Raw genomic sequence first — 12,805 nt, forward strand, 5'->3', positions numbered from 1 at the left:
AAAGAGAAGTTTTACTAGCAGCTGTTAACCCCTCTGGATGCGCATCATTTGGAAGGTCCCCTCTTCCTTGGCTTGGAGTTATTACAAACAAACGTACAATTAGAAACTTACCCTTAACTCCGGCAACCACTGCTGAGTCTACCGCTAATGCCATGGCTGCACCACAAAAGTCCCCAGGGGCTCTCTTGCTGAGATGGTTTTAGATAATAGAATTGCTTTAGATTACTTGTTGGGGGAGTCTGTGCCACGGCAAATAGTTCCTGCTGTACCTAGATCAACACCTCTGGTTTTGTAGAAACTCCAGTACAAGACATTAACAAACATGCTCCTTGGCTTATACAGGTTGATTCTGGTACATTCTTTGATTTATTTGATAGCAACCGGTTTGGTTCATGGGGGCCATGGCTAGGAGTATACTTCAGTCGCTTGGTATTATCCTCCTAATAGTATCACGGTCAGTCTGGTGTGCTGTGTTCTCTCAAAGGTCTTACAGGTGTGCTTGCAGCCATAAGCACAGCAGATGGTCTCAGTGTGCTTGGAGAAAAAGAAACAAGCTGAACAATGGGGAAAAAAGCAAAAGCAATTCTTCCATGGATCTGACAACATAACCTGGGAGTTTCACAGTGAGGCAAGAGCAATTTAACTCTGATGGTGAAAGAGGGTGGCGCTAATACCAAATTTTGGGGCAATCTTCTCACATATGACAGGATAACCAAAAGGGGGGATTGTTAAATTAATTAAAAAGGAGGCCATCAGACTGAGGTGGCTCTAATGCCATAGCACCTGCATAAGCAAACCAATGTAAGCCTGTAAATACCTTAAGGTTACAAGAGTGAACTTAAGGACAACCAATCACAAACAGCCAAAGAAAGAGGTTTTAAGCTACAGCCAATCGAGAATTTCCTTTGGCCTTTTCTCTAGAACAGTTTTTCCCCAGCCCCTGTAGACAGTGTTTCTAACCACTTCTGCTTTGACGCTGCCTGATTTGTTTTTTGCTCAAATAAATTCCTAAAATTTTTGTATGGCTCACTTTATCCATTAACACATGATAATTACTAAGGTAGTTTTCACAGTGCTTATCAAAAGCAGCAGACAGACAGCAAACACTGCCAACTTCGGGCTTTAATATGCAAACTTTCCTGAAGAGCCTGGATCTACAGCTGTGGGCATTGTGGGTTTGAGGAAGCAGGCGACACACTTATGGAGGGAAACAGATAAGCAGAGCGCCATTATTTTGATTTTATTGCATTCTGAAGTACCATGGGGGAGGGCCTGAGAACAAGTCCGCTTCATCAGCAGTTCTAAAGCCTTATTACCTGAGATTTGCATTCTGGAGGAAAAAAAATCAAGACTCAATTTTCAATACGTATGTCACACGAGATTTGGATTTTGGCCCTGATAGAAGAATGTGTACTAACCTGATAAAGGCTATGTGAGATTAAAGAGAGACACCAGCTAAACACCGAATCCCGGTGAAAGACGTGGATTTAACCAAAAAGCCACATACTTTAGCAAAACACCTCCTCTTGGGGGTGGTCAGAGACACTTGATGTGTGCAGACTGCTGGAGGCAGCTTTGTCCCAGGGCTCGCCGCCAGCCTCAGCATTCCCAGGAGGGCCCAGTCCTTGGGTCACATTTCTCTGCCCCTCTGCTCCCTTTCACTTCTCATCATCCCGCCCATAGTTAATCGTTTGTAAGGCCTGAGCTATGAGCGTCGCCATTTCTCGGGTGCCCGCAGCCACCACTCTGCAAGACATGAGGTCGAGAGGTCCACCTGAGGACAGAGAGAGGAGACAGGGTGCCTAAGTTACTGGAAAGGGCAGAACAGTCCCGAATGGCAACTGAGCACACGCACATTCCAAGGAAAACCAAGGTCCAGGCTGGGCTGGAGGCAGGACCATACAGGGACGTCTAGACGTGAGCCTGGCCAAAGCAAGGGTGCAGCCTCTCAGCATCCACTCTGCTGCCCCAGGAAGGGAGCACTGGAGGCTGTGCTGGGGGAATGGAGGTTAAGGTCTAGCCATCAGGACTGAGGTTCACATGATCGGTTAGACCACCACAGCGGAGAGCAATTCTCAAATGTCTGCTGTATGGGTGGCACCGGGGACCCCATGTGATGGATGGAAGTCCTAACTCAACAGGTCTGGGTGGGGCCTTTCTAGGCAGTGACCTGATGCAGGCTGGCTAACAAGTCGTGACTAAAAAGCTAGAGAAAGGGATCTAAAAGGATTCACCCAGTCTCAAACTGCTTATTCCTAAATACTAGATGAAGGGTCTGCCTGAAGCTAAGAGGAGTTATGGGGGCAGACATATTAGGGGACTCACCCCCAGGGGGTCAGTCACTGGGACACAATAACCTTGAAGTAGAAGGAACAAGTCACCTTTTTGAGTCTGTTCTCCTAAAAAGCTCACAGTGTGCTCATGCTCTACACCATGCTGACCCCATGTGGAGCTACACGGTGTGTGTGTGGGGGGGTGCTAGCCTCCTCTTCATAGAATGGGGAGTACGATGCTTATTCTGCCTATCTCGTCGGATTTGGTGGGGTCAGAATGTGTGCTAGAAAACCGTCAAATGTTATGTATGTGTATAGTGGTCGCGTGTTCCTATCTGGCCGTATCCTGATCCTGGGGTCTCTTTTCATGCCTAGAGGCAGAGAGTAGGAAGGCAGGAAAGCTGAGAAGGCACTAGCCCACTGTTCTTCCAACATCTTCACATGGTGTCTCATCAGTAGACTCTGAGGAAGTAGAGGGGACATTTGGTCTGGTGGTGGTACTTGGTCCAGTCTGGGGGACGTTGGGTATGGCGGCACCCGGTCCAGTCTGGGGGACGTTGGGTCTGGCGGCACCCGGTCCAGTCTGGGGGACGTTGGGTCTGGCGGCACCCGGTCCAGTCTGGGGGACGTTGGGTCTGGCGGCACCCGGTCCAGTCTGGGAGACGTTGGGTCTGGTGGCACTTGGTCCAGTCTGGGGGATGTTGGGTCTGATGGCACTTGGTCCAGTCTGGTGGATGCTGGGTCTGGTGGCACTTGGTCCAGTCTGGGGGATGCTGGGTCTGGTGGCACTTGGTCCAGTCTGGGAGATGTTGGGTCTGATGGCACTTGGTCCAGTCTGGGGATGTTGGGTCTGGTTACATTACCAGGTCTAGACTGGGAGACATTGAGTCTGGTGGCGTTACTGGGTCTAGTCTGCTGTCATTCCCCTGGGGATGGACAGCAGGCTGAGGGTCAGAGGGGCTTACCTGAAGTGTCCATCACGATGCCACCTGCTTCTCTGATGATGACGGTGGCGGCAGCCAGGTCCCAGCAGTGCAGGCCAAACTGGTAATAAGCATCCGCAGCCCCCGAGGCCAGGTGGCAGAGTGCCAAGGTGGAGCTCCCGATAACTCGGACCCTAGAGGAGAGGGAAGAGGGCAAAGATTCCTGTGAGTGGTGCTGTGCACAAGTCAGATTTCTCTTAAATAGCTGACATCATCCAAAGTCAACCCTTTGCTGGGCATTCCCAGTCATCAAAAATGAGCCACAGGGCTTTTCTAATACACTCTCTAGATTCAAGATCTGTGGTGCAGAGCAATGCCATTCGAGAGAACTTTCTGTGAGGATGGAAAAGTTCTGCAAATGTGGAAGCTACTAGCCACCTGTGGCTGCTGAACACTTGAAATGTGGCTGGTGCAACTGAAGAACTCATCTTAACTCTACTGAATTTTAACTTAAATGTAAATCACCTCGTGTGTCTGACAGGTACAGCACAGACCTAGGGAGGGTGGGAGACGGGAGAAGATTCATTTGGACTTGTTAGGATTCATTTTTCCTAAACATTTGCCGGAGTGATATCATTTATGAAGGGCTCTAAGCCCACACAGGATTCACTGGTTGGGTGGCTTGAGATCAGTCACTTGGCTTCTGGAAGCACTGCTCCAAAAGGAACACAGGTCCCCTGTTGGTTTTCTAACAGGCACGAGGGAGCACACCAGCAGAGGAAGCATCATGTGGCTCTCCCGGCCTCTGCATGGGGCGCATGTGGGCCACCTCCCATCACTCGGGATCTTTTCCTCTCTCCCTGGGGAGCTGTGAGCAAGACTGTGTGTTTGGCACTTTCCCCTTTGGCTCCAGGATGTTCTGGGAACTGAAAAGTCATACCCATGAGCTTTGGCGTGGAGTAACCTCTCCATGTTGCTCAGGAACAATTTCAGAGTGGCAGGGTCACGTTTGGGGCCAATTTCCGTTAGAACCAAGGCCTTGGAGATATCTGCAGTAGAAAGAATCCCCATGATCAGAAAAATCAAGTCTTGGTTCTAACTGAATACTCAGCGTTCCCTCTGAAGCAAACCTCAAACATCAGCCTCTCCTTCCCTTTCAGAACAAGTACCATCTGTTGAGTGGTTTACGCCATGAAGTTTTTCTGATAGCTGTGCAGCATTGTAAAGACAGCAAAGGGAGGTCAACAAATCCCACACTTGGCTATTTCCTCATCACTCCTTTAAGGCTGCTTCCTGTTTCAGATTTCAGAGGGAACAGACTTTCAGATCTCTCTTTTCAGGGACAGTTAGCATGAAAAACCTGCAAGAGTCAGGTGGCTCATGAAAATCACCATCATTCAGCCATAAATAAAAACAAAATGATGACAAAAAAAGCTTCATCAAATAAATCTGTCTTTAAAAACCTTTCTCTAACTGCTATGATCACGGAGATGGAAATAGCATCCCTGTAGAGAAAGCAGGATGTCTTTGGAAAGGGAATTCTCAGGAGTAACCCCACTGGGCGTAAGGAAGGCTGACGCAGGGGCTGTATGGTCACCCCAGTGTGGAGTGGTGAGGAGCTCAGGCCAACCACACGGCTCCTGTGCAGGGGTAGGAAGTTGGCCTGTGGGTGCCAAGGGACGTGCCTGGGCTCCCTTCCTATGCCTGACTCACGGGTAGGTTATCACAAGCGGTTTGTCTCTGCTTTGCTATACGCCCAAATACAACCAAATTCAGTCTCACGCCTGGTCAGGCTTCGGGCTGAGCACAATCAGCCATAACAGGTGTATTCGTTCAGATAACAGAACAAAGTCCCTCCATGAACTGGAGGAAAAACACTCTCCACAAGTTATGTCACTCAATGGGCCCAATCCTATGTCAACACCTACAGAGTCTCTCACTGAGGGACCAGATGATGGCGAGAAGGCCATCTCCTCTCAGACAGACTCTATGCCCATTTCCCCTTTTCTTAAATCGGAGGCTCTCATTTTCTACTTTAAACACTTTCTGAAAATCGCTTGGCTCCACACCAAAGCTAGCTGCCTTGGAGAGGTCTTAATCACTCCCTGCCAGGCACACCCAGCACCAAGGCTGAGCCAATGACGTGCCTCCCCCATGCCCAGTGTGCACAAGGGGCTCTGCCCACAACAAGGAGCCATGGGGCCGGGCAGCTCCAGGATCCCCGTGGACAGGTCCTAATTCCCTCCCTGGGCTCCTAAATGAGATGGCGTTTTCTCAGGGGCAGGAAAGAAGACCTCTTTTGGAGAAAACAATATCAACAGAACCAGGCACACAGCAGGCGCTCAATAGTCACGGAAGCAATGAGCACTTTTCCTCGAACACCAGCATTAGGGCAACCTTGGTAAGAGTCTTCTTGTTTGAGCTGATTTGTTAAATCAGTAGCATTTTTTTAATTTAAGGCAGGAATACTTGAGTTAGGTAGAATTTGGTTGGCTAGTGTAAGAATCTAATAACTATGTATAATGGCACTATTTTGGGGGGGGGATGAATTCTTGAATGATAAATATTTCTGTTAAAAACACTCTTGAAAGATAACATTGCAATTTGGATGAGCTGTCCTAGACGAGGCCTCGGGGGAAAACGGAAGCAAAGGAGCAGGGTATGTGGCCCGATCTTGCCCTAATTTCCTTATCTAACTTTAAATCTTACACACCCACACACAAACACTGTATTCTTATTTTTTATTTTTAGTTTTTGAGAGAAAGAGAGAGAGGCAGGGTGGGGAAAGAGTACCAGCAGCAGAGCGAGAGAGAGAATCTTAAGCAGGCTCCACACCCCACGGAGCCCAACATGAGGCTGGATCCCATGACCCTGAGATCATGACCTGAGCCGAAATCAAGAGTCAGATGCTCAACTGACTGAGCCACCCAGGAACTCCACATACTGTATTTTTAAACATAGTTCATTCTGTTCCTTGCTCTTTTCATAAAACAATATATCACGTACATCTTTCTCCATCATTCTGTAATTGTAAGGACTACATGTTATTCCCATAGACGAACTGCTATTGGCTCAACCATCCCCTACAGATAAACATTCTCAATTCCTGTTATTATAAACAATGCTACCTCTTTTTCTCTATAGGTTTGTGCACCAATGTTGACAGTGTTTTCAGGATAGAAAGACAGAAGTGGGATTTTTGGGGGCACCTGGGTGGCTCAGTTGGTTGAGTGTCTACCTCTTGATTTTGGCTCAGGTCATGATCCTGGGGTCATGGGATCGAGCCCTGCATCAGGCTCGTGCAGAGTGTGGAGCCTGCTTAAGATGTTCGTTCGTTCGTTCGTTCGTTCGTTCATTCATTCATTCATTCATATTCTCTCTCTCTCTCTGCCCCACTTTCCCGCTCATGCTCCCCAGGCCGCAAAAAGTGGGATTTCTGAATCAAAGAGTATGCATATTTTAGATTTAAAAAATTTTTTTTCAAACTGCCCCCCACAAAAGCTCTATCAGTAGTACCATCATCCCCTCTGCACTAAGATAAGATCCTGTACTATTTTCTAGACCCTAACAGGAATCTCTTACTCCATGGTATATGCTTTAAGAGTGATTTTTCTCAGAGAGCTAAGATCAAGAGAATAATATCCCTACATTCAGAGCATTTCCTGGTTCTAGGATCTCAGTCACACTACACTGAATTTCCTTCAGGAACTAGAAAGCCACACAATTTCATTGGGGAAATAAGTACTACTTTTAATCAGGTTCATAAGACGTGGCTACTTGGATGTTATCCGGACTTACTGTGGTGATCATTTTGCAATATATACAAATGTTGAATCATGACGTTGTACACCGAAACTAATATAATACTATATGGTGGTTATACCTCATTAAAAAAATATTATACCACATAAAAAATAATATGACTACTTGTTCAGGCCAAGGCCTAGGGGCTGGCTGCAGGGTGAGTGGAAATGTCCCCAGAGTGCCAGCCCAGACAAGCAGATACCCCACATGCAGGGCTGGTGCAGGAAGCGCAGAGGGTTTCAGACTAAGTGCCACAAGGCTATTTCACAAAGGGAAACTAAGCAAGGTGTGGAAACAGTAGCTCACATTCACCAACCTCTGAATCTCTCCAGATAGGCCTGTGCTAAACACTTTCCATTTATGCCTCTGTTTCTCTATTACATTTATGATACATTTACATTTCTATTCCTCTATGACATTCACTGTCTCACTGCTGCCCTTGTTTCACAGATGGAGAAACCAAGCCTAAGGAAGTGACCAGTACGTAGTCATGTGGCCCTTAGGTGGTGAGGCCCAGACTTAAACTCAAGCTTGTCCAGTGATTATGTGAAAGACAGCATTTCTTCCCACAGTTTTTAAGTCTTTAAAGAGATATCTCTGCACCCAGTTGTTTCCTCTTCTTCTAGCTGCAATGTATCTATTGTTTTCTCTCTCACTAAAACTTTTCCCAAATGAAATGAAGAAGGAAAGAGGAAGCCTGAGTGCTGCCATCTACAGGCAAAATGCTTTCTACGGTTTAACACAGATAAAACCATCCCTTCTATTTAACATCACCTTATATTATGGTTATTTCAAACCCATAATCACTATGGTTTTTGCATTTCATTATCCATTTTGCATATTATTATGCCATAGTATTTTATCTCAATCAAATACTAATGCATATATTTTATAATTTAAAATATTTTGTGACTTCATGGGTATGTGTGGGGGGGGGGAAAGGGGAGTTATTGCTTAATGGGTGCAGAGTCTAATTTGGAAATATAAAAATTTGGAAACAGATGGTGGTGATGGTGGGAAAACACTGTAAATGTAATTAATGCCATTGAATTACACACTTTAAAATGACAAACTTCATGTTCTATCTATTTTACCATGATAAAAAAAAATCCAACAGATTTTGAAGTAGGGCATCTCTGTATACTTTTTTAACGAACAGATTTTAGGGTGAAAACAATTGTCCACTAATAGACTTGCAACAGTTTAAAGACTATTGTTCTGATTGAGCATGGTTAAAGTACCCCAAGTATCATAGAGTACTGTTGTCTTAAGAGAAATTTTACAACTTAAGAGAAGCAAGCCATCTGTATACACTGAAATACATACTCACAGAGAAAGAGGTGAGTAGGCTTTAAGTCTGGGAAATATCCCCCATGAACACAAGCTGCTTTTGCTGAACGTAGAGCCCCCAACTACTGCCCACCCCACCCCCACCCCATGACAACACTTACGACAGCAGGTATTTTTACACACATGTCCTAATTCTTTCAGACTTCTTATAGACCATTAAGAGCTACTCATACGAAAATAAAGTTTAATTTTATTTAACTTAAAAACATTAAGTACTAGACAGACGGGACGTTGGTGATTTGGTGGGGGCTGGGCAGAGGCGGAGGTGTGGGGAAAGGGGGCTTGATGGGCACAGGGTTGGAACTTGAAGCCAAGCAAACTAGGAGAGAAGAAAGCAAAACTGTAGACATCATCTACAAAAAACTATATCTGCAAGGTGCATCCAAACCCCAGAATACAAATGGGTGGGGCAAGCCTCCAACAGCTACGAGGCCGGGTGGCATCAGGAGGAAGAAGGAAGCATGGAGCACCTGCTGGACCCCAGCAGCCACTCCCTGGAAGTCAGCGCGGGCCCAGGTGAGAGAAGTGGGCGCTGAGAAGGGCCGCGCACACACCAATTCAGGAGCCCCTGGTGCGTGATAAGGGCTGAAGGGAGAGAACCACCAGCCCTATGATCTCTCGTAACTGACTTACCAAGACCTCTTAAAGGAAGGATCCAGCACTGGGAGTAAACTCCAAATTCACTAGACAGGAGTAACAGGAGTAAAGAAAAGAGAAGATCCCGGGAACAGTTAAGTAGAATAAAGCCAAAAAAACCCACAAAAAAACAAACAAAAAAACAAAATCCAAGGTTAAAGCCAAGTTTTTGAACACTTCACAAAAACAACACAAAAGGGAACTCTAGAGCCACAAACTACCAAAAAGGTCTTGAACTCGCACCCCACCCCTTCAAAAGCCCTTCCCCATTTCAGGAATACAGATTTCAAGCAGAAATAAGTAACTAAAAAGAATGATGGGTGAGCCACACATACACTTACATGGAAAAAAGAAAAAAAGAATAAAGAGAACATCTCTTCAGTTAATCAAGGACTACAAGAAATATTTGTCCACAAAACAGAAGTACTTTATATAAAATAAATAAAGAATGCCTAAAAAAACCAGCCTAACTAGAAAGTGGAGGGGATACAACTTAAGAACGAATTAGAAAAGAAAATATTTCAGCAAAGAAGATTAAACTGAAGGAACAAAGTATAAATAAACAGAATAGATTGTACTTTATAAGAAATGGAGGTTGAAAAAAGATTGGTGGAAGATCAGCCCTCAAGTACAAAAAGATCGAGAGCATACTGTGCATATTTTCAGACCACAATACTATGAAACTCGAAATCAACCACAAGAAAAAATTTGGAAAGGTAACAAATACATGGAGACTAAAGAACATCCTACTAAAGAATGAATGGGCTAACTAAGAAGTTAAAGAGAAAATTAAAAAGTTCATGGAAGCCAATGAAAATGATAGCACTACAGCCCAAAACCTCTGGAACACAGGAATGGTGGTCATAAGAGGAAAGTATATAGCAATCCAGGCCTTCCTAAAAAAGGAAGATCTCAGATACACAACCTAATCTTACGCCTTCAAGAGCTGGAAAAAGAACAGCAAGTAAAACCCCAAACCAGCAGAACGCGGGAAATAATAAAGATTAGAGCAGAATCAATGCTATCAAAACCAAAAACACAGAACAGATCAATGAAACCAGAAGCTGGTTCTTTGAAAGAATTAACAAAATTGATAAACCACTAGCCAGTTTGATCAAAAAGGAAAGGACCCAAATAAATAAAATTAAGAATGAAAGAGGAAAGATCACAACCAAAACAGCAGAAAGAAAAACAATAAGAGAATATTATGAGCAATTATATACCAATAAAATGGGCAATCTGGAATAAATGGACAAATTTCTGGAAACATATACACTACCAAAACTGAAACAGGAAGAAATAGAAAATTTGAACAGACCCATAACCAGTAAAGAAATCGAATTAGTAATCAAAAATCTCCCAAAAAACAAGAGTCCAGGGCCAGATGGCTTTCCAGGGGAGTTCTACCAAACATTTAAGGAAGAGTTAACACCTATTCTCTTGAAGCTATTCCAAAAAAATAGAAATGGAAGGAAAACTTCCAAACTCTTTCTATGAAGCCAGAATTACCTTGATTCCGAAACCAGACAGAGACCCCACTAAAAAGGAGAACTATAGACCAATTTCCCTGATGAACATGGATGCAAAATCCTCAACAAGATATTAGCCAACTGAATCCAACAATACATTAAAAAAAATTATTCACCATGACCAAGTTGGATTTATACCTGGGATGCAGGGCTGGTTCAATATCCACAAAACAATCAATGTGATTCATCACATCAATAAAAGAAAGGACAAGAACCATATGATCCTCTCAAAGATGCACAGAGAGCATTTGACAAAATACAGCAAATAAAAACCCTCAAGAAAGTAGAGATAGAAGATCATACCTCAAGATCATAAAAGCCATATACACAAGACCCAACACTAATATCATCCTCAATGGGAAAAACTGAGAGCTTTCCCCCTAAGGTCAGGAACAAGACAGGGATGTCCACTCTCACCACTGTTATTCAACATAGTATTGGAAGTCTTAGCCTCTGCAATCAGACAACACAAAGAAATAAAAGGCATCCAAATCGGCCAGAAGGAGGTCAAACTTTCACTCTTTGCAGATGACATGATACTCTATTTGGAAAACCCAAAAGATTCCACCAAAAATCTGCTGGAACTGATTCATGAATTCAGCCAAGTTGCAAGATACAAAATTAATGCACAGAAATCGGTTACATTCCTATACACCAACAATGAAGCAACAGAAAGAGAAATCAAGGAATCGATCCCACTTACAATTGCACCAAAACCCATAAAAAACCTAACCAAAGAGGTTAAAAATTTATACACTGAAAACTATAAAAAGCTTATGAAAGAAATTGAAGGAGTCACAAAAAAGTGGAAAAATATTCCATGCACCTGTATAGGAAGAAAATATATTGTTAAAATGTCAATATTACCCAAAGCGATCAACATATTTAATTCAATACCTATCAAAATAACACCAGCATTCTTAACAGAGCTGGAACAAATAATCCTAAAATTTGTATGGAACCAGAAAAGACCCCGAATAGCTAAAGCAATCTTGAAGAAGAAAACCAAAGCAGGAGGCACCACAATCTCAGATTTCAAGCTGTACTACAAAGCTGTAATCATCAAGACAGTAGAGTACTGGCACAAAAACAGACACTCAGATCAATGGAACAGAATAGAGAATCCAGAAATGGACCCACAAACGCATGGGCAACTAATCTTTGACAAAGCAGGAAAGAATATCCAATGGAATCAAGACAGTCTCTTCAGCAAGTGGTGCTGGGAAAACTGGACAGCCACATGCAGAAAAATTAACCTGGATCATTTTCTTACACCATTCACAAAAACAAACTCAAAATGGATAAAAGACCTAAATGTAAGACAGGAAGCTATCAAAATCCTCGAGGAGAAAGCAGGCAAAAACCTCTTTGACCTTGGCCACAGCAACTTCTAACTCAACACATCCCTGGAGGCAAGGGAATCAAAAGCAAAAATGAACTACTGGGACCTTATCAAAATTAAAAGCTTCTGCACAGCAAAAGAAACAATCAGCAAAACTAAAAGGCAACCAATGGAATGGGAGAAGATATATGCAAATGACATATCAGATAAAGGGTTAGTATCCAAGATCTATAAAGAACTTCTCAAACTCAACACCCAAAAAAGAAACAATCCAGTGAAGAAATGGGCAAAAGACATGAATAGACACTTCTCCAAAGAAGACATCCAGATGGCAAACTGACACATGAAAAAATGCTCAACATCACTCATCATCAGGGAAATACAAATCAAAACCACAATGAGATACCACTTCACACCTGTCAGAATGGCTAACATTAACAACTCAGGCAACAATAGATGTTGGTGAGGATGCAGAGAAAGAGGATCTCTTCTGCACTGCTGCTGAAAATGCAAACTGGTGCAGCCACTCTGGAAAACAGTATGGAGGTTCCTCAAAAAACTAAAAAAGAACTACCCTACAACCCAGTAATTGCACTTCTAGGTATTTATCCAAGGGATACAGGTATACTGTTTCGAAGGGGCATATGCACCCCAATGTTTATAGCAGCACTATCAACAATAGCCAAAGTATGGAAAGAGCCCAAATGTTCATCGATTGATGAATGGATAAACAAGATGTGGTATATATAGTCAATGGAGTATTACTCAGCCATCAAAAAGAGTGAAATCTTGCCACTTGCAACTACATGGATGGAACTAGAAGGTATTATGCTAAGCGAAATTAGTCAGAGAAAGACAAGTATCATATGACTTCATTCATATGAGGACTTTAAGACACAGGACAGTTGAACACAAGGGAAGCAAAAATGATATAAAAACAGGGAGGGG

The 12,805-nt window shown here is 43.6% G+C and overlaps 1 protein-coding gene across 1 annotated transcript in view; it reads right to left on the reverse strand.

Moving 5' to 3' along the window:
- Window positions 1-1,217: 1,217 nt before the first annotated feature.
- The window catches only part of IMPA2 (inositol monophosphatase 2), a 45,612-nt gene continuing 34,024 nt past the window's right edge, over window positions 1,218-12,805 (reverse strand). Inside the window, exons 6-8 of the mRNA XM_027068453.2 lie at window positions 4,137-4,245; window positions 3,239-3,390; window positions 1,218-1,774 (exon numbers count right to left, since the gene is read on the reverse strand). Coding sequence (XP_026924254.1) covers window positions 1,659-1,774; window positions 3,239-3,390; window positions 4,137-4,245 — 377 coding nt within the window. The 3' untranslated portion in view covers window positions 1,218-1,658. The remainder of the gene's footprint in view (window positions 1,775-3,238; window positions 3,391-4,136; window positions 4,246-12,805) is intronic.

The sequence above is a fragment of the Acinonyx jubatus genome, chromosome D3, assembly GCF_027475565.1.
Source record: "Acinonyx jubatus isolate Ajub_Pintada_27869175 chromosome D3, VMU_Ajub_asm_v1.0, whole genome shotgun sequence".
Classification (NCBI taxonomy): Eukaryota; Metazoa; Chordata; class Mammalia; order Carnivora; family Felidae; genus Acinonyx; species Acinonyx jubatus.